Raw genomic sequence first — 22,326 nt, 5'->3', positions numbered from 1 at the left:
AGTATTGCATAACCATGCTCGCAATAAATGCATCTTCTAGTAAGTAGTTCTGTCTGGAACCGCTGAGAGAATCTTGCATTGACCCAAATTGAGACCTTGCATTTTACTTACAAAACGCGTTTATCGTTTCAATAAATACGCCGAGACTCCTGCAAACACGTTTATGCTCTTTTACTGACGTGAACTGCTCTGCCTTGAGAGGTATCTTGAAATGTCTGTTTAAGAGACAATACTTCAATCATAACATTTTCAGATTCGAAACAAATCTATTATGTTTATCTTTTAACCCAGGTTGTTTTGAAAGATTTTGATGTTTTGAATCCTAGAAGCCTCAGTAGGTGCAGAAAAAGAATGTAATGTGCTGAGAATCAATCATGTTAGTCAGGTATATGTGGGAATCCGTTTTCATTTGTCTATTTCCAATATAAATGTCTACCCAATGTCGAAAGTAGTTAGCTCTATTTTAACATGCTATCCAAAAGATAGTTCCTCAATATTTTCGAATTTATATCATTTAAACCATGTGTTCTTATTTAATATAATTCATGACTAATAATCTTAAAATGACTTTAGTTTATTTTTACACATTACTGTATTGATTGTGACCTTAATGAAAAATGGGATGCATTTAAAAAAACTGAAAAGTCTCACAAACGTGTTCTGTCAACATTCACAAAGGGAAGGGACTCCTTCCCCTTAGGAAATAGGTTACAACCTCCTTTGAGGTGTCGGTAAACTGTCAACGATTTGCAACTGTCATTATGGTTGCAAACCATTGATACATACCTTAAGGAATCGAAACTTGGAAGGGAATTCCTCAACACGCCCCTTATAATTTGAAATTTGGAAACCTGCTTTGCAATTCAGCAAATTTTACTGAATCACAATTTGGATTTTGTACATACCCAAAAAGCTATTTTGCGTTCACCAAGGCTTCAATTTTGTGACTAGGAACCTTTGCGACAGAAACATATCTTTATTCATAAGCCCCCAGGTTTGCATTGAATAGTCTGTTGATAAATTGTTTATAACTATTGGGGCTGTATTACAAACAGTGCACAAGGGCTACAACGGGTGCGTGTGCATTCTGTCTGTGTTGCTGCAGCACTGTACTCTCATAGAAGGCGCTGTTGATACTTTTCGGCACCTTCTGTAATAGATATAAGGCCAGCATATAGCACCATAGCTAACTTTAGGCAGTGTTCCCTCATTGCATGGAAGCATGGCCCCATATAAATCAGTGAAGAACTCTGGGCATATTAGCAAGAACTTTGTTACAATTCTTGCCGTTTAAGCGTCAGGAAACTGCAGCTAAAACTGAGATAATGGGCTTGCTAATATGCGTTATAGAATTCCAATCGAAGCCCAGGTTAGATGTGCAGGACATCTAACCTGGGCTTCGATTGGAATTCTATAACACATATTAGCAAGCCCATTATCGCCGTTTTAACTGCAGTTTCTTGCCGCTAAAATGGCGATAATATCAACGAGGTTCTTGCTAATATACCCCTCTGTCTTTGGGGCCGTGCAGCAATATGGCTGCACATTTGAGCCAAAGAGGCTACATAGCAGCTCACTGACTGTGTGGCACAAAGACGCGGTGAACAGTCATTGCTCCTGCCGAGGGCACCCAGAGAAAGTGGGGAAAGGAGCTGCCATAGGCATCCCTAGCCATGTTTCAGGCTGGTACAGTCACTTATCGCACCCGTCTGCAAGGAGATCTGTGTCCCTTCTTGAGTGCTGACCTGGTGCCACCTGCATTGTTAAAGGCAATGAAACTGATATAAACAGCCGCTCCAACTTTCACTAATGTGCTGCCCTCAGGGCGGTACGTAATATGCAAAAGAGAGCACTGTCCAATTTGCACCCATCCCACCTAGTTAAAAGGTGCCTTGTGGTGCAAACATCCAGCTTCTCTCTCCGTGTGATGCATGTTTGGTGCTAAAAGGAATGATGTTTAAGTTGCTATAGAATTCATTTTCCTCTCACATATCTGCATCTCCATGAAAAACACAAGATGACGAAGGGATTGTCATCGTTTGGGCTCTATCGTATCCGCCATTGTGGCAAGATGACGAAGGGAACCTCATCGTTTGGCAAACGCCGAAACAAGACGCACACACTGTGCCGTCGTTGTGGTTCAAAGGCGTACCATCTTCAGAAATGTACCTGTGGCAAGTGCGGATATCCCGCCAAGCGCAAGAGAAAGTATAACTGGAGTGTGAAGGCTAAGAGACGCAACACCACAGGTACCGGCAGTATGAGACACTTGAAGGTTGTCAACCGTAGATTCAGGAATGGATTCCGTGAGGGCACAACACCAAAACCGAAGAGGGCAGCAGTTGCAGCATCCAGTTCCTCATAAATATTTTGTTAAATAAAAATAAAAAAATGCCCATGAAAAACACAATGATAATAATGACAAATGTATATCTATAAAATCAATTGAAACTAATAATTTTTCTTTAATCATTTTATACGGTAAAGGCAACACTAAATGCAAATTGTAAGACATAGACGAGCCATATTTTCAACCTTCAGTGAAAGAGGGGCCAAGAATGGAATGCTTGCCTAACATTTTTTTCTAATGTGACAGGGGAATTAAAAGATTGGAGAAGGAGTAAAAAGAGATTATGAAAAAGAACAAACTAGGTTTGAACAAGGCACTCACTGAAATGCTTAGACCTTGTTATCTGTCCATGTAAATCTATTAAACAAGAATGATGTACATCCCCTTCTGTGTTTTGGACTTTATCAGTATATGTGCATATATATGACCTCCAGGGTCAAAAGAAAAAAACCTTGCTGTGGGTCCCACAGTACTTCTGTGGGACGCAGCATGACCCCTCCATGTGGTCCCACAGGACTCCAAAAGTGATGATGGCATACAACGTTGAGGGACTTATTAACAAATTTAGTTCAGGTTACAAGTTAAATCAGTTAAAATTAGTGATAAAAAAATATGGTAAAAGCATTCATATTTAAAGGTTCATGCATTCTAAATTTGTATATGATCAGAAAGAATAGGCAAAATAGGATTACATGCAACAAGCAAAATCTCACCCAAGCAGGTGAAGAATCGAATGTGGTACGGGGAAATTCTATGAGGAAGGTGTCAGCATAATATGAACTATTTTTAAGGTTCAATGGAAATAAAAGCCTTAATATTCAAGTATAAAACTTAACACTCTGGAAAGGGGAAATCAGCAGAATCAAGCAGAGGTTTTCTCTCAGCAACAGTCAGGACAGGACCTGATGTGCATCTGATGTGATCTAAAGAGCACTGAATTAAAACATGAAAGAAGTTTCCAGAAAGCTCTTCCTTGCCATCTTTACCAAACAAACTAATGGAAAGACAATTTTCTTGTGGAGCAGGTAGACTGCCTAGTTTTCCAGCTCCCATCAAAGAAGCAATCATCTGGAAGATCCATGGATGTAACATCAGTCCACTCTCCCTGGTACAGGTTGGTTTCTCCTGCCACCTCACTTTCCAAATCTGAGGCCAAACTTTAATTAAATAGGTGAGTTCCTAAAGCCTACAACTGAACAATAAGTATATTCCAACTTAACTGGCACATTGATAAAGCACCTGCAGAGGAGAGAAAACAAGATAATTGAAAACATGTTTACAAAACTAAATGTGTGCACCAAGTAAGCATGAGCGAATTTTGCGGATCTCGCGTTCGCGAATTTTGCGGATTTGCGGATTCGCAATCCGCAAAATCCGCGAATTCCCGCGAATTTGCGGATTTTTTTTTTTTTTGTGTTCGCCCGTGTTTCTGCCAGTTCGCGAGGGTTTTGTACACTTTCGCAAATTGCGAACTTACCTGTCGGGTCGCAAGTTTCGCGAACTTGTTGTTTCTACGTGTCCAGCCTGTTTGGGACACTCTTCTTCATCACTGCCACTCTCTGTCACCACTGCCACTCTCTGACTACTCATGCCACCCTCTGGCCCACCCATGCCACCCTCTGTTTCATCACCACACCCTCTGGTTGTCCAGTGTACATTATTTTCGGCAAAGCAAAGCACACCTTCCCTGCCTCAAGTGACCTGAATTAATTTGGGGCTGATTCATGTGTCACAGAATATTTTTTTAGCTGGCACCTGCTTCCTTAGTGCGCCCTGATTAGTGATCTTTTGCACTTGCTAAGTGCTTTCATTGTTGCAAAATTAGTTACAACACCTGCCCTGCCCCAACTGACAATAATGAATTAGGGGCTGATTAATGGATTTTAACTTCCAGCCTGGCTCCTGCTTGTCTCCCTTAGCTGTAATTCAGGACCTTTGTGGCATATGTGTAACTATTCTGAGGTTCAGAGCAGGGTCACATACTAGTTTCAACTGGCAACTGAACTCTGGAGGGGCCCCTCAGGAAGCACTCCAGGAAATGGCTACTAATGATGAGCCTGAACTTTTGAACCTGGTAAGTAGTTACTTTCAGTTTTGCTAAAATCGTATTTCTGCAATTTTGCACTTATTCGCGGGGCGCGAACTCACGCGAACAGTGCGAGCAGTGCGAGCAAAATCCGCTGCTCGCGGATTTGCGGATTTTGCGGGAAATTCGCAAATCTCGCGGATTGCGGATTTCCCGAAAATCCGCAAAATCCGCGAGCGGAACGGATTTTCCGCCCACGCCTAGCACCAAGGCCTATTTACAGGTTAGGACTTAATTTGATTTAAACAGGTGATAAATGAATGCAGTTAGCATGAATGATTAGATCAAATGCAAATAAAGGAAAGTATACATTTCTTTCAAGGTGAATACATTCATTATAATTCATCTAAAGGTACAGGTGGTTCTTTTTAAAATTAATATTATACAACTGTAGTGTGACCCTCTTGGACCCACTTTGGTTCTCACTTTTAGTTTTACATTTTACACATTTAAGCAGACTTTGATTTAGTCCTGTTACCTTTTACTTATTTTACTTCCAAAATCATTGTAAGAAACTCTCTACATGCTGCTTTTTTCACAAAGACCTTTCGGCAATTTAATCAGTACGCTACATTTAAGGTAAAGGAACAGAACAAGATAGCCTAATGCTTGGATTGTCTGCTCAGAGACAGCTTTTAGCATCTAGATACACCATTTCATCAGAGCTGTATCTCTAACACAGTAATAATATTACATACATGGTACACTGTCCCTGAACGGGTCAGAGAGGGCATTCCAGCCATGAGAGTCCCAGAACAAATGCTGTGGTTGGGATGCCGCTCTGCTAAAGTGAATCTTCAATCCTGAGACTGCAGAGAGGGATTGACAACCCATCTCCAGTCCAAGTCATCCAGGTATGGGATTTTAGGCTTACCTTAGGGGACAGGCAGAGGGTACACCCCCAATGCTCTCAGAGGAGGGATAGAGCTAGGTAGGATATATATATATATATATATATATATATATATATATATATATATATATATAAAACCAAAACCCTTTCAGACATAGAGAGATGCCTAAATGATGCGGAAAAAAGCATACAACTCTAGGTAGTACTCAAGTTTAGGTGAATAGCTGTTTGTTATGGCTTAGTGGGATCTATACCACTCATGCCAAGCAATTGAAAACTGTGCTCTGCTTTAATAAAGTGAGAACATTTTGCTCTTGTTTGCCCAAAGTGGAGCACAATTGCTTTTGCAAAAAGGGAGCTCCATGTTAGAAGCATCCTATGTGTAAATGTAATGTTGTCTCCCGCAGGAAGCGGGCAGCAGGCAGGGACTTTGGTGGTCTTGAGTCTCCCCCTGTGGTCGTCAACATTTCCAAGTGAGCATCCTGGGTGAGACCAGGGGACCCACACTAGAAGTTGGGCCTTCTGGATGGGGTCCCTGGGCCAAAATTGGCCCTGGAAGGGGGCCATATGGCCTCCTCCACCATTTAAAATGGTCTGGCCCCAGGGGATGGGGCTCCCGCGACTGAAACATTAAAAAGATTTTTAAAAAAAGACCAGCAAGTCGCTAGGCCACACCTCTTTTCTCCATCCCTCTGTTAACACGCCTACTGGTGCACTGCTGGCTTGGGGATAAAGACCCCTTAGATATGGAGGGTCCTTGGGGGCCAACAAGCCCTCAAGTTACCTACAATAAGTCCCACATGCGTGATTGCTAAGAGGATTTTGGAGGCCACGCCCCTTTTCCCCACAACTCTGCAAAGTGTGCTTCCTGGTGCACAGCTGGTTGAGGGATATAGTCCCTTTGACTCTAGAGTGCCCCTGGGGGCCAACAAGCCCTCCTGGTACCTCCAGTAAGTCCCACACAGCAGAATTGCTGAAAGGTCTTAAGAAGCCACGTCCCTTTTCTCCACCACTCTGCAAATGCGCCTCCTGGCCCATTGCTAGTTGGCGAATGAAGTCCTCTGGGATGCTGCAGGTTCTTGGGGTCCCAGAAGCCCTTCTGTTACCTCCAGTGAGTCCGAGGTATGTGTATGAACATATATTTCTAATTTAAAGTGATGAGACAATTTATAAACAATGTATTTTTAGGATTACTATCTTGGTTTCTATAGGGCGCCATTCTCATTGTTTTCTATGTGAATCTGTTGCTGTGTGGCTGTACCTGCAAGTACATATGTGTGGTGCTTGACTTACTCTGAGGCTGGGCTGGAGTGCATTTACAACTGGTTGGACACCTTTAGTGGTGTAGTAACTTTAGGAATTCATTCAGCGACAGAAGACCTGCTACACATACTTTGCCCCGGCAAAGAACTTTGAATAGAACGGAAACAACTGCTAAAACGACAATTTAACGTATGAGGGGCCAGCACCAGGAGGCAAGCTTGAGCAGAACATTTTTTTCTTTTTCAGTAACAATTTTTAAACACAAGCGATGTGATGAAAGTATTTTTATGCTTGTACAAATCTTCTTATAAATTGAAATCTTTTTGTACTGCAACGGTTTTAATTAACTATGCAAATAAATTGATTCTAATTCTAATTCAGTCTGTGAATATAAATGGTCTTATATTTTGTGGGTGTGATTTTGTATTAGCATGTCCCTCGTAAACCCCTTCTTCAATTTCCTTGAACTGCTTTCACTTGGTATTGAGCATTACTCTTTTCCAACTAGTCCTCATTGTCACTGCCACATTTCCTAGCGCAACATATACCTATATGTGCCTGAGATTTCTGCCACCTCAGGGAACACAAAAGAAATGAGAGGTCTCTACCTTAAGTTTGTGAATAACATTTTGTAGTACATGAATAGTAGCTCCAAGTCAACATCAGATGTTCCCCTACCCTGCACACCTTCAGGAAGAACCTCAAAACCTGGCTCTGCAACTGAACCGGAGCAGAACCACCCCAAACCCCCCTTACCCCCCAGCGCCTTGAGACCTTCATAGGTGAGTAGCACACTTTATAAAACCCAGATTGATTGATTGATTGAATAGTTCTACTATTGAACTGCTTTGATTTCTACAAAATGCAGTTTGGAAATAGGACCCTAAGGCCCTATTTATGAGGATTTGGCATAGGGCAGCGCAGCAAGTCAACTTGCTGTGCTGCCCTACATCAAAGTGATAGGGCAGGAATGCTCCTTTTTTATGCAATACAGGTCCTTCCTGCCCTTTCCCCCTGTGCTAGCGATGTTTCTGCTTCTTAGCGCCAATGCTGGCCTGTGGTGTCCTGCACAGAAACAACCCTAAGAGGTGTTTCCTCTTGCTTTGTGTGCTGCAGAATGCAGCACACATAGAAAGAGGGGAAAAACTGGAGAAATAAAGTTATTTCTCTTTGTTATGCCTCACCTTGGGAGGCATAAGGTTTAGGCACTTCTTCACGTTCACATGCTTGTAAATCTGGGGAAGTGTTAAATCCATGACTGTTGCATGGGAAAACCCATGGCAATGCCCATGGAATGCCTCCCGAGCGCAGACGAATGCAACGCAACGATTTTGACAGCCTTGCCTTACTCCATATCTATGAGGCCATTCAAAGCCACCCATAGATTTAATTTTTTGAATTCTGCCACTAGAGTGTCCCAGAACGCCCTGGTGGCGCTAAGAGCTCATAAATATGCCCCCCAGCATTTATTTTTTTGCAGAAAAGCACAGACCCCCAACATTTCAGCAATATTTAATTGAGCAAACTTAGTAATTATTCTTAAGATATATATAAGATACGTCTATCGAGATTGCTTCAATTAAGCCTAGATTTTAATTTATAATTGATACTGTAATGACAATATAACTTTCGTAATCGATGCCTTACAATTACCTTTATTTAGAGTAATGTCTATAAATGAAACCAGTTAAGTAATTCTTGAAAAGAATCTCTACGTACTAATTCTTTCAAAGGAAATACATCAACTCTTTTTTTCAAAGACCGCTTATTATGCAGGGGATTTCAAAGAAATCTTTGCCTGTCGTTTCTATCAAAGTGAATTTTATCAGCTCGGGGCACGCTATGCATTAGATATGGAAATGAACAGGAGAAAAGCTTGAGATTATGCTCTATGTTGAAAAAGTTAACTACATTAGTCTTAAAAGAATAATGTCACATGGTTTAAGGAAAGGTTGTTATGTTATTATGATGAAGTCAATAGCTCAACCTGTGGTTTTCATCACACATTTCAAGATGTAGGAGGTGGGCGTCAGGGAGATGCGAGATAGGCAGATGCAAAGCATCGGTTTAAATTGTTGCTTTCTAAGTATTACACTTTGTGCCTCATTACTGAGAAGGGATGTTTTGAATTTGCAGAATCACAGCTAAATTTGCTAAATGCTGCCAATATTGTCATGCTTCTTCCAAACTGCAAAATAGGTCTACAAATTCTTAGAGTGGCACTACTGTGTTACAGTAAGCAACACTGTTTCGGGTATCAATTACATACGTTTTGGAATGAATGTTGTTTTTCTTTGCTGGAAGGTCTGTTCTGCTAGACTTAGACAGAATTGTGTGTTTCTATTCATGTTTTAGTTTCTAGTTGCTATGCTTCTATATCAGGAATTTGTGCCAATATTGATGCACCTCTGATCAAGACAAATGCTTACATTGAGATGATCAGATTGGTACCAAAATGGGCCTTTAGATTTTTAAGGGAAGACCACACATTACCATGTTTCATTTCAATTCACCATTCCAATCTCCTTGAATCATTTTGTTGTATAGACTATGGGCTTGATTTAGATCTTGGCTTCAAAGGATATAACGAGACTTAAATTTCGACGGATGGGATATCCGGCACGTTATGATGGAGTAACCCATACGCCAAGATCTAAAAGAGGCCTTATATAATTGTTGCCAAAGTAAATCAACAGTTGTCACAACATTTTTAAAAGAAATAATGTACTGTCAGTAAAAAATGTACCATGTGGGATGCATCCTGATCTGATGAGGTATTTTATTCATAAATTTCTTTTTTACCCAAATGAATAATGTGTATGTAGTATCCACTGTAACTTTCACCAAGTACATCTTATCAAGGGCCCTTCTGATCAGCTCAACAATTAGTAGTATAAAGTACAATATGCTCACTAAGAATCTGAGTAGATATTGCATATTAATACAGTGGTACATTAAGTATCCCTGCAATATATTAAAAGGATATTGGAAGCCACTGAGCAGTTCCATTACCATATAGAGGAATGAGGCCGAAGTTATGGAACTCTGATGTTACCTGCAAAATCCTTAATGTGCACATCGAGGGTACTTTATCCTACATAAAGCATGGTCATCCATCACCCTTCCCAAAAAGCACTACATATGAAAGAGCGAGCATGTTTGAAAAAATGAATAATAACACAAACTGTAGTGAGAAATTTAACACATCAAAAAAACAGTTAATTAATTGCTGCGAACAGATATTAGAAATTGTTCAATAAAAATTTACAAATAAAGCAAAGCTGCACTAGCTCGAAATGTGTAGCCACATGCAGAAAGATTCTAGCTTTTCTCTAACTTTCTAATTAAGGCAAAAGATAAACATGTTCTCTTTGCTTGTCATTGTAAGCTAAAAAATAAAGCACAAGAAACAAAAGCATTGTTTCCTTAAACATCTGCTTTATTTATGTTCCTTAACCTGAGGTGCCTTAACCCTCGGCTGCTGGCTCTGTCAGCAGGCATTGGGATGTCAGAACTCAACTTTAATTACTTATAATAGTTGAGTTCTGACATCTTTTCTTTAAAACCGGGGACTGGGTGTGTCACAAGCTGGTGATTATAAATATATTATAGATTGGCATTTATACAGGGATTACTGAATCCCATGTATAATAGACACATACATATAAGAATATAAATAAGCCCATATAGAACCACTGTTTTAACAAACATAGGTCAGATCAATAATTCAAACAAAGCTAAATAGAGAAATCAGTTATTTTTGTGTGGCCTTGCTCATTTTTGTATTTGGACTACTTTTTTCAAATCTAAACACTGGGGAACTTCTGTTCTGTCCCCAGTGTTCATAATCTGACCCGTAGAACATGGTAAAATTGGCTAACTCCAAATTTACTTTTTTAAACTTTCCAGTAAGACCTTAGCATATGTACATGAATCACATCAATGGCATGGACAAGTTAAATGTCACCTTTAGACTGCAGCATGTTATGCAATATACTAGGCTGGCAAATGAAATATGGCTTCAGGGCTATCTGTGTAGCTTGACTCTTGAAGCGTTTAAGCCTGCACACAAACCAGTCAAAATAACCCTTTTTAACAGGATAGAACCCTACCTTTCATATATTAACTAAGCCAACCCTAAGTAGGCGATGTAGTCCACGTGGTAGTGTGTCTAGTATATTGAAATGGACATTTAAAAATGTCAGTTGACATGTACCTACAGTGACTACCCACCCAAAGCTACTTTGACAACAAAAGGCTATAGTTATGAGAAAAACTGCAGTGATGAATGAAATTATAAGACAGCTAACTTTGTATCAGGATAAGCTAAAAAGATGAATAAACCACTTTTTAAAATATAATTCAACAGCCAACACATTGGTGAAGTTAGATTTTTAGTAAATATTTAAGGAAAAGTTGTATAAATGTTCACTTTACCTTCCTGGGCCTCCAATTGAGTAACTAACTTTATCATGCTTGCAGATTGCAGGGTCAACTGTTCCCCTTAATGTGGTGTGAAAACTGCTCCAGAGTAGAAGCAATGGCATATGCCTAATCAGATGAAGACCTAAGTGCAAGTTATAAGTCAGACATCAGCTCAGGAACAGCAGCTGCCTAGAGTTTATGAGGGTATAAAGGGAGACCTTGGAAAGGGAAGCATTTTGTTCCATAGGCCTTCTGTAAACGGGGTTGCCCCAACCCACTGAAAGGGGAAATAGGTCCCAGAATCAGTTTGGCTGAGGAGGAAAGAAATGCTCATTTCCATAGTCACACCGCCCTGGCACACCTGTTCCTCTCGAGGCAGAATGATTCTGTCATTTAGGATTGACCTCAGAATAGTGCACTCTGGGATATTTTGTAATAAGGCAAACAGGTTGAACTGCAAAAGTGGGAAGGGTTGCCCCTGGGAAGTTTTTTCCTCATTGGATGTGAAGTGTCCAGGAGTCACCACCATCCTCTTGTGAATAAAACCTAAACATCTGGTAACTCATCCCCTACTCATAAGTACACTCTCTAGACCTGTGGACAGAAGAGGACTGGGCCTGCTGTTTGAGACCTTTGTGGAGACCCGAACGACTGGACCTGCTCTCACTATGAAGGACTAAGATGTGGACCCCAAGACCCAGATTTACTAACATTTGAGGAAATGCAACATAGGACAACAACATTCTGCACTGTGTCACATGGCAAGAGCAGTAATTCATCATATTTACTGAGATATGGCATGTTCCTGCTCCCTCTTTGCACTGATTCACTGAGTGTTGCCTAGTGCCAATGAAGGAACCTTTGCGCCATGGTGCAAACGTGCCATTGTTACAGGCAGGGCGATTTTTGTGCAGTAAGGGATACCTTCCTGCAATAATGCACTCAGAAGCATTTTCTTTTTTCTATGTGTGCTGCTCACACAACTTTGTTTTTCTATGTTTGTTAGGATTATAATAAGAAGACTGCTGATTGATGGGAGATGAAAAATTCCAATCACTGACATAATATCGTGGTAAACAATATCATTGACAAAAATATTGTGTCAAAAATTTAGTATACCACAATATTGTGCTCCTGTACTTCTAATGGTAAATAAAAAAATATCAGTAAAAAAATATTGTTGAAACTTATATTGTCCAAAAGTAGGCAAAATATAGATTACCTAATGTAAATAGAGTTTAAAGTGGTAAAGTATTTGAATATATACATTTCATAATATGTAACTTAGATAAATTAAACTAATATTTAATACTATTTATAACTGTATGTTTGTATAAACACACCCACATATATATAAATATATATATGTGTGTGTGTACATATAAACACACACACACACATCCACACATATATACATGTTAGACCTGACATCATTGGCATGGGTTTGCCTACTGTGTTTTTGCTGATGTTCAGTGCCAAAGTGCAAGTGATCCCTTTGCAAATTGTTGTTATGGATTGGTGATTTCGTGATTAGCATATTTGATTTACTAGTCAGCCACTTGTACAGTGCACTGTTTGTGCCCAGAGCCTGTAACTCAAATGCTGCTAGTGGACCTTCAACTTTGATTGTTGCTCCCACATAAGCAGCCTCTAAATGTAACTCAATATTGTACAAATATAATGGGGTGAACCTGTGTCCCTCAGAACCTGGGTATTTCTCAGAAGAGCTGCAATGTTTCTGTTGTGCAAGCGGATAGTTTCTTTACAAAGACAAATACATTTTGTTTTTACTGAATAATGCAATAGGGGTTTATATTCCAAGGCTGTCACAACAATAGTGACAAGTTATAGTGAGGTAAAGTGCTCAGTGACTGCTGCTTGAAGAGGACCCGTCAATAGATCTCCTTCCAGGAAGCATAACTCATGTCTGCTTCTCCACGTCTGCTTTACTCATGACGACAGCCCGCATCCCAGGATTTTTGGACAGTACTTTGAGGTTTATCCAAAGGGACTTTACCCCTCTGCTTGAGCTGTCTACAACCCTTTAGCCTTGAGGAAGACCACTCAGACATCCATCAATTAGGCTGTTCTAAGCATCGAAACGTTGGCGTAACACGTTGGCTCAGCCCACAATAAGTATCATGGTATTGAATCTCATCGTTTAGTGAGGGGGATTTTTAAATTCTAGATTTAAAAGACCACTTTTAGAAAGTAGGTATTTTCTTTCCTAACCATCCAATGGGCCTCTGTCAGGTTGTGTATTGACTGTCTGGATTTGGAGTGACAGAGGCTGGGGATATGCATTCTGTTCATACAGCTACTTGGTGATTTTAGATGTGCTCTGCCTTTCGAGGGTGAGTCAGGTTGCTTTGGGACTGGGAACTGAAAGAACCGTGAAAACGATGGATCGCCTATTTTCAACGCAACACAGTGGTGCAAGAAGAATTTTCAGATGCATCGCTGTTGTTGAAGAATCGATGCAGCGCCTGCCCGCAGCTGAAGTGTCCGCTGTGCGATGAATCCTTTGCACCAATCTCCGACGTCCAAGATCACCACACCAATTCTGACGCAGACCCGGTTGGGAAATAACTGATGCATAACACCAGATCATCGCGCATTGCATCGACACAGCAAGTCTGATGTATCGTTGGGGGATGCAGTAAGAAACCAATGTATCATCTCCCCAAGCAGTAAGAAATGGACGAATCACCTCCTCTCCAGTAAGGAACCAACTGCCAATCTTCATCATGTCAAAGCCAGCATCCCTTGCATCTGTGAATTTTGAGTTTGAAGAGAATAGGTTTGAAACCTACACTGTGCCACAATTGAAAGCTATCTGCAAGATGTTTAAAATCTCTGGGGGGAGGTTACCTTCCGGGGGGCAGAAGTATATTCAAAGGGGTTGTCTCCAGCAGAAGAGCTGGAGGACAAGGAGAAAAACAAGATGCAGGAATTGGAGCTCAAAAAGCTCAGGCTGTGGAAAGAAGATAAGGAGTTGGCATTTCAGAGGGAGAAATTAGCCCTGGAAGAGAAGAAGATGCTCTTATAGCATGAAAAATGTTTGAGGGAGCTGGTTCTAAAAGCAAAGAATATAGAGTCAAATCCCAGTGGTGGCAGCGCACCCTCAGTACCTGGAGAAGGGAGTGTATACATGCCCAATGAGGTTATTAAGGATTTTCTGAAGCAGGAAGACAATGGTCAGTGGCTTAAAGCCTATGAGGTAGCAATGAGATCCTTCACAGTTCCTGAGAGAGACTGTGCCACGGAGTTGTGGAACCACTTTGTTTCTCACCGACTGAGGACCAGAAGTCTTATGCCCTCATGAAGAATCCTTAATACAGAGGTATGGTTTGACCCCAGAGCTGTAGGGAAGAAGTTGAGGGCTTGTATGAAACTGAAGTCAAAGACTTAGAAGAAGTATGTCTCCTTTTTTTGCAGATAACTGGATGAATGGGTGAAGGTTAGCCACGTGAATCATTTTCAGGGCTCTATGATGCGGTTGCATGAGAGCACTTGTGAGATGATTGTTTTCCAGAGGTACGCCAGCACCTGCTTGACAGCAAGCTGACTGACCCCAAAAGCATGCTGTGGAGGCAGACCACTGGTCAGTACAATGGACCAAAAGGGCATGTGGGAGACTTCACCAAAGGTGGGCAGGGTCCCAGAAGAAGAGAGGGGGTACAAGGGTAAACGGAAGGAGTTCCAAAAACAGCCCCAAAGTAATTCCCAAGGGAACCGAGGGAAAGGTTCCCAGCCTCCCACTGAAAAGAAGCTATGGGACCCTACAGATAAGCCTGTTCAGAATGGTCCCAATACATGTAATGGTTGTGGTCAGGTGGGTCACTTCCAGGGGGAACCCTAGGTGTCCCAATAAGATTATCACTGCACCCATTGGTGTAACAACCTGGGAAATGGCTAGTGTAGCCTTGGGGGAGGAATCAGGTGCTTAAGAGGTATAGGGGTCCGTCGAGATGACCCTGGCCTCTCTAGGAGACAATGAGATGGTCCCAAGAGCTCACCTGCTTGATAACACTAAAAAGCTACAGGCAGAGGGTGACCATCAACCGCCATAGTGTGGAAGCTCTGAGAGACGCTGGAGCCAGTGTGACAGCTGTCAGTCGTCAGCTGGTGTCTGAGGAGCAGGTGGTCCCCAACACATTCTACCCAGTAGTTGCAGCTGACAGCTCAAAGTGCCTCTGCAAAGTGGCACCCTTTGAGTGGGGGGTTCTCAGGAACCCTTGAGAGTAGCTGTGAGGCCAGCCTTGCCTGTTGACTGTCTGCTAGGCAACAAATTTGAGAGCTCCCTTTGGGAAAAGGTGGAGCGTAAGTCTCATGGAGATTTTGGAGATGTTGGGACTGCCTGAGTGGACATGCGTGACCACTCGGGCTATGGCAGCTGGTAAGGGCAATCTAGAGTACCTAGAACCTGAAACAGTGGCCCAGGTGCATGCCAGAAAGAGGAAAGGCAGGGAGCATGGGAAACCAGCCAGAGGTTCCCAAGGTACAGGAGGAGGCAAAACTTGAGGGGGATGCCCAGGAGCCTAAGGGGAGCAAGCGCCCAAACTGGGGTACCTGCCTGGGTTGACCCATTGGCAGCAGGAAGGAGGCCCCTCCAGGGAGGAATTATGCCAGGAGCAGAGAAATGCCCTTCCCTTGTTGGTTTGCGGCAGCATGGAAAAAACCATAAAGCAGGTGATCAGTCTAAATCACATTGGTTTTACTGGGAGAATGGTCTCCTCTATAGTGAGCCTAAGGTTGCTGAGAGTGGGTCAGCCCGTGAGCTGGTGGCACCACAGCCCTTCAGAGCCTTCCTACTGGGTCTGGCTGATGATGTGCCTTTGGAAGGGCATTTGGAGCAAGACAAGACCTTTGAAAGGCTTGTCACCCACGTTTACTGGCCCCAAATGCGTAAGAACTCTGACACACACTGTAGGTCATCCAGACTTGTCAGGAAAGTGGTAAGAGTGGGAGGAAGTATAAGGCTCCTCTCTAACCTTTCCCTGTAGTTAGCACCTCCTTTGAGAGGGTGGGCATTAAGCATGGGCAGAAAATCCGTTCCGCTCGCGAATTTACCGAAAATCCGCAAATTTGCACGCAGCGGATTTTTTTTTCTTGGTCATTCAGCGTTTGCCGAGTTGTTTTTCTCGATATTTTGCGAGTGCTGCGCCATTTTGGATCTTGCTGCGGGATCCCGCTGGAGTTTGGCGACGCATCGCGAGAGTTCGCAATTGCGAACATGTAGGTGCGGCGGGCAGCAACAATCTCGCACTCGCGAAATTACAAAATTTGCAATTCTGCACAAGAAATCCACTAGCAAGCAGCATAGACCTTCTGAAAATGATGATTTTTATCAGAATAACTCCTCAGGTTGACATTTGCTGCCTGCACTTTTTTGGATTTGAGGCCTTTTGACTCTCTTTGGATCACTTTTGGATTAGAAATCAACTTTCATAAGTAAGTTTGTTTGGGACATTACAGTTGCTGTTCTGCAGAAAGCACTCAGCAGGTGAAAAAGTTCACTCATCATTAGTAACCATTCCCTGTAGTACTTCCTGAGGGCCCCCTCCAGAGTTCAGTTGCCTATGTTTGTTTGGGGCATTACAGTTGCTGTTCTGCAGAAAAACGAATTTTGCAAACCTGAAAGCACTCAGCAGGTGCAAAAGTTCAAACTCATCATTAGTAATAGTAACCATTCCATGTAGTGCTTCCTTACTGGGGCCCCTCCAGAGTTCAGTTGCTAGTTGCAACAATTGTATGACCCTGCTCTGACCCTCACAGCAGGCTCATAGAATAGCTACAAGTAGGCCACAAAGGTCCTGGAAAAAAAATTGCACTGCAACAGAAAGCAAATTACAGATAAGGAAGCAGGTGCCAGACTGGAATTTTAAAACAGTGACACATTAATAAATCAACCCCAAATTAATTCATGTCAGTTGAAGCAGGGCAGGTGTGCTTGCTTTTCCCCCCCATAATCTACAGTGATGATGAACCAGAGGGTGGCATTGATGTACCAGAGGGTGGCATGGGTGAAACAGAGGGTGGCAGTGGTGAAACAGAGGGTGCTGGGAACCTGTGATTATGAACCAGACGTAGAAACAACATAGTCGTGACCGTTGCGAGCCGACAAGTAAGTTTGCAATTGCGAACTGGTACAAAACCCTCGCAAACTGGCAGAAACGCTTGCGAACACAAAAGAAATCCGCAAATTCGCGAGAATTCGCGGATTTTGCAGATTGCGAGTTTGCAAATACGCAAATTCGCGAACGCCAGATTCACAAAATTCACTCATGCTTAGTGGGCATTGACATTGTGGGGACGCTGGATCCCAAGACAGCCATGGTCAACAGGTTCATCCTGGTCTTGGTGGACCATGCTACCCGGTACCCGGAAGCCATCCCTGTCTGGACAGTGATGCACCCCTTGGTGGGTTATACATTGATGGGGATCTTCCCCCATGTGGGTTTCCCCAGAGAGGTGGTGTCTGACCGGGGTACCAACTTCTTATCCAAGCATATGATGTCCCTGTGGCAGGAGTATGGTATTACCTACAAGTTCACCACTCCTTACCACCCTCAAGGTAATGGGCTAGTGGAGAGATTCAGCTGGACCATGAAGGGTGTGATTATTGGTCTTGGTGAGCCCATGAGGCACAAGTGGTACGCCCTCTTACCATGCCTGTTGTTTGTTTACAGGGAGGTACCACAGAAGTGCTTAGGACTCAGTCCCTTTGAGCTCCTGTATGGGCATCCTGTAAGAGGACCTCTAATGCTGGTCAAAGAAGGCTGGGAGAAAGATCCCAGTAAACCTCCCCAGGATATATATAGCTACATGCTGGCCTTCAGAAACCAGACTAAGCACTTCAGGCAACTCGCTCGGGTGAATCTGGAAGCCAGCCAGGAGGAGATAAATCAGTGGTATGATCAGAATCCCACTCTGATGGAGTTTCAGCCTGATCAGAAAGTGTGGGTCATGGCCCCAGTGGAGCCTTGTGCACTCCAAGATAAGTACTGGGCCATTTCAGGTGGTGGAGTGCAAGAGTAAAGTCACTTACCTGGTGGACTTGCAGTTTTCAAGGAACCCCACTTGGAGAGGTCTGAAGTGGGCATGCTCCTAGCAACAGATGCTGGAATAGAGGAGGAGGAGAATGAGCCTCTTCCTTACCCAATGAACATGATGGGTCAGTGGACGGTGTAACACTATCCCCTGCCCTGACTACTGAACAGCAGAGTCACTGCCGCCAACTGTTGGGGCAGTTAGCTTCTGTGTTCTCCCTGACCCCTGGTGTCACTCAGTGGTGTGTCCATGATGTTTACACTGGGGACAGTCCTTCTGTGAAGCACAACATATACAGAGCTATTGACATAGTTAAGGGTTGCATCAAGGAGGAAGACTCCAAGATCTTAGCGCTAGGTGTGATTGAGCCCTTAAACAGCCCTTTGCCAGCCCAGTAGTCTTGGTCCAAAAGACTGCCGTGCCCAGTGCCAAGCCAAATCTCCAGTTCTGTGTGGACTACTGAGGGCTTAATTCAATCAGAAGGACTGATTCACACCCCATCCCCTGAGCTGATGAGCTCATAGATCGATTGGGAGCTGCCCAGTACCTCAGTACCTTTGACTTAAAGTCTGTGTCCAGGCAGATTGCCTTGGCTACCAATTCTGGGTGATGCCCTTTGGGTTGAAGAATGCCCGTGCCACCTTTCAGAGGTTGGTCAACCAGGTGTTGGCTAGACTGGAGGATTTCAGTGCTGCCTATCTGACTGACATCATAGTGTTCAGTGCCACCTAGGAGGAACTTCTGCACCACCTCTGGGAAGTGTTGTAGGCACTGCACAGGACAGGCATCAGGATCAAGGCAAGCAAGTGCCAGATCAGGCAGGGCACAGTGGTTTACTTGGGACACCAGGAAGGAAGCAACCAGGTGGCGCCCCTCCAGCCCAAGATTTTTACCATTCTGGCTTGGGAACCCCCCAAGACCCAGACAGAAGTGAGAGCCTTCTTAGGACTCATTGGGTATTACAAGTGATTCATCAAGGGTTATGGCTCCATTGTTGCCCCCTTGACAGAGCTGACTTCCAGGAAGCAGCCCAGGAAAGTGAACTGGTCTGACGCAAGCTAAAAAGCTTTTGATGCCCTAAAATCTGCCATATTGCATGACGCCTGTGCTCAAGGCACCCAACTTCTCACACAAATTTGTGGTGCAGACAGATGATTCAGAGCATGGTGTGGGGACTGTGCTCTCACAGGTAAATGAGTTGGGCCTAGACCAACCTGTAGCCTTCATTAGTAGGAGGTTACTTCCACGGGAACAGAGGTGAGGTGCCGTTGAGTGTGAGGCTGTTGCTGTGGTCTAGGCGCTGAAGAAGCTGAGGCCCTTTTTGGGACTCACTTCCGGTATTAGACCGACCACAGGCCCTTCAGATGGCTGATGTAGGTGACGGGTGAGAATCCAAAGTTGTTGAGGTGGTCCATTTCCCTACAGAGGATGGACTTCACGGTAGAACACTGCCCTGGTACAGAACATGCCAGTGCTGATGGTCTGTCAATATTTTTCTGCCTTCGGTAGCAGAAATCACAAGAGGGTGGGTACTTCTTCCCACATTTCAGCTGGGGGGGCACGTGTTAGACCTAGCATCATTGGTGTGGGTTTCGCCTATGTTTTTGCCTTTGCCTCCTGTGTTTTTTGCTGTGTGTTGAACTTCATTTTGCTGATCAAGATGCTTTGGACAATTTGTCACTGCTGTTCAGTGCCAAAGTGCAAGTGTTCCCTTTGTAAATTATTGTTATGGATTGGTGATTCCACGAATGGCAAATTTGAATTACTAGTTAGTCCCTAATACATTGCAATGTGTGTGGCCAGGGCCTGTAAATCAAATGCTGCTAGTGGGCCTACAGTACTGATTGTGCCACCCACATAAGCAGCCTGTAAATGTAACTCAGGCCTACCATTGCAGAGCATGTGTGCAGTCTGGTACAGCAATTTCGACTTGGCATGTACACTCACTTGCCAGCCCCTAACCTTCCCTTTTCTTACATATTAGTCTTCCCTAAGGTAGCCCAAGCCTGTGGGCAGAGTGCAGTGTATGTGAAAGGTAGGCCATGCCTTGGTGTGTGTGGAACGTCCTGATAGTAAAATACTGCCAATTTTGTTTTTCACTATTGTGAGGCTATCTGCCTCCAAAGGATAGAACGGGGAAGTTGCTCATAACATCTTCTGAGCATTACTGCCCATGGGAACAATATAGGAATATAATATTTAAGATGCCTGAACACAGAATGTTAAGATGCTTCTTTTAGTGAGGATGATTTTTACATTCTGAGTTTGAAGGTACCACTTTTAGAAAGTAGGTATTTTCTTGCCTAACCACCCAGTGTTCCTCCGCTAGGTTGTGTATTGACTCTCTGACTTTGGAGTGACAGGGGCTGGGGATGTGCATTCTGTTCAGACAGACACTTGGGGAGTTGAGGGATGTCCTGCCTTTCCAGGGTGAGTCAGGGCTGAGTTGAATGGACCTGGGCTGCATTCAGAGTAGGGGGAGGAGATTTATTTCACACCCGAATGGGCCTGGTCTGCCAAGTACAATGGTGTCCCCCCCTCCTGCCAGGAAGCTTCACCAGAGAGGACTGAACTGGTTTTGGCTGGGCTAAGAGCTTCTATGTCACAGAGAACAAAGGATTTTACTGTATAAATAGAGGTGCCCAGACCCCAGACTTTTAGATCACTTATGTGAATCAAGATGAACCTTTGCCAAGGAGAAGAGCTGGAGAAACTGAGGAGGAATACTGCCCGTGTGATGTTTGCTGTCTGGGGTTGGCTTGTCGTGGCTACTTTCTGCCAAGGACAGGGAAAGTACTTTGCTGTTTGCGGTGTCCCTTGCTTGAGGAAGATCTCCAAGGACTTGAATTGAGCTTGCCTACTGTTCTGTAGTCTCCAGTACACAAAACTTCACCCCCAGTCTCCTCTGAACTTTTGCTGGGAGTTCTGACCTGCTGAGAAGTGCCAGCCAGTGTTCTGGGCCTCTGGAGGTTGTTTTTAGTCTGGAAACTGCAATAACAGTGAAAATGACGCATTGCCTATTTCCGACGCATCGCAGAGGTGCAAGATGCATTTTCTGATGCATCGCCGCTGGCAAAGAATCTACGCAGCGCCTGCTCGATGCTGAAGTATCTGCTGTGCGATGAATCCTGTGCACCGATCTCCGACATCCAAGATCACCACAACGATTCTGACGCAGGCTCATCGCATCCAAGCACCAAGTCTGTTGTATCGTTGGGGGATGCAGTAAGAAACCGACGCATCACCTCTCTATGCAGTAAGAAACTGACACATCATCTCCTCTCCAGTAAGGAACCAATGCATCAACTCCCCCGGCGCAGGGAACCGATGCATCACCTTCCCTGAGTGCAAGGATTTGATGCATCACCTTCCCTGTGACCCTTTTTCCTTGCACATTTTGACACATCCATGGTACTTTGTGTAAAAGTGTCCGATCCCACATTTTCTTGGAACTGAACTGTTTCTACTTTTTAAGAATCACATTCTTAATACTGTATTGTGGATTTTTTTATTTGGTCTTGTTTTGGTTTAGATAAAGATCACATAGTTTTCTAAACTGGTGTGGTGTCCATTTGTAGTGTTTTCACTGTATGACTGTATGTGTTCACAAATGGTTTACACACTGCCTTTGAAAGAAGCCTTTCTGCTTGTGCCAAGCTACTGAAGAGGTGAGCAGGGGTTATTTTAGAAGTATATCCCCCTCACAATGACTAAGAAGCAAGGATCCTGTTAGAAGCCGGCGTTCCTGCGCGCACTGCTGTTGTCCATTGTGTGACCCGGACCCCCTTGCTCCCTCCTTAGGCCAAGAAAGGACACTGCCTGAGGCAGGCCTGCTCACCCCCTTAGTAGCTTGGCACGAGCAGCCAGGTTTATCTCCAAGGCACAACTGTTCAGTATGTGCAACCACGACCACAGCAATCCCAATGAAGTCACCATTATTGGACTCCACACAAGTTTGTATAAAACAAGTATACTTTATATAGAAATACATACAAAATGACCACACGATACAACTTCCACACATATACAATGGGTAATATTGTTTCCGGTGGGTTGGGCGGTTCTAATCCCCAACCACCGCTTCTAACCAACAGGTATGCTGACTTTTAACTGTTTTCAACAGGTTAGATATGTTGTATCACTAGAAGCACACACGTTGCAAAATACAATAAATACTGCACTTCTTAACCATGGGTTCCTGTACTGTGCCACAGTGAAACAATCAATGCGTAGCATCACAATCATGTACTGAGTCAACACAAGATAATGCAACTCGGTTCGCTACCAGCATGCCCT

At 43.5% G+C, this 22,326-nt stretch overlaps 1 protein-coding gene across 1 annotated transcript; it reads left to right on the top strand.

Moving 5' to 3' along the window:
- Positions 1–2,047: 2,047 nt before the first annotated feature.
- LOC147667574 (large ribosomal subunit protein eL37-like) lies at positions 2,048–2,392 on the top strand. The gene has a single exon (XM_086948810.1). The coding sequence runs from the start codon at positions 2,072–2,074 to the stop codon at positions 2,363–2,365; it is 294 nt and encodes a 97-aa protein (XP_086804936.1). The 5' UTR covers positions 2,048–2,071; the 3' UTR covers positions 2,366–2,392.
- Positions 2,393–22,326: the final 19,934 nt, after the last annotated feature.

Source organism: Lissotriton vulgaris, unplaced genomic scaffold (genome assembly GCF_964263255.1).
Source record: "Lissotriton vulgaris unplaced genomic scaffold, aLisVul1.2 SCAFFOLD_2443, whole genome shotgun sequence".
Classification (NCBI taxonomy): Eukaryota; Metazoa; Chordata; class Amphibia; order Caudata; family Salamandridae; genus Lissotriton; species Lissotriton vulgaris.
This window is presented reverse-complemented; position numbering and strand designations above follow the sequence as displayed.

Excerpts from the sequence above, each read along its gene's own strand:
- LOC147667574 (XM_086948810.1), top strand. The coding sequence starts at position 2,072 with ATGACGAAGGGAACCTCATCGTTTGGCAAACGCCGAAACAAGACGCAC.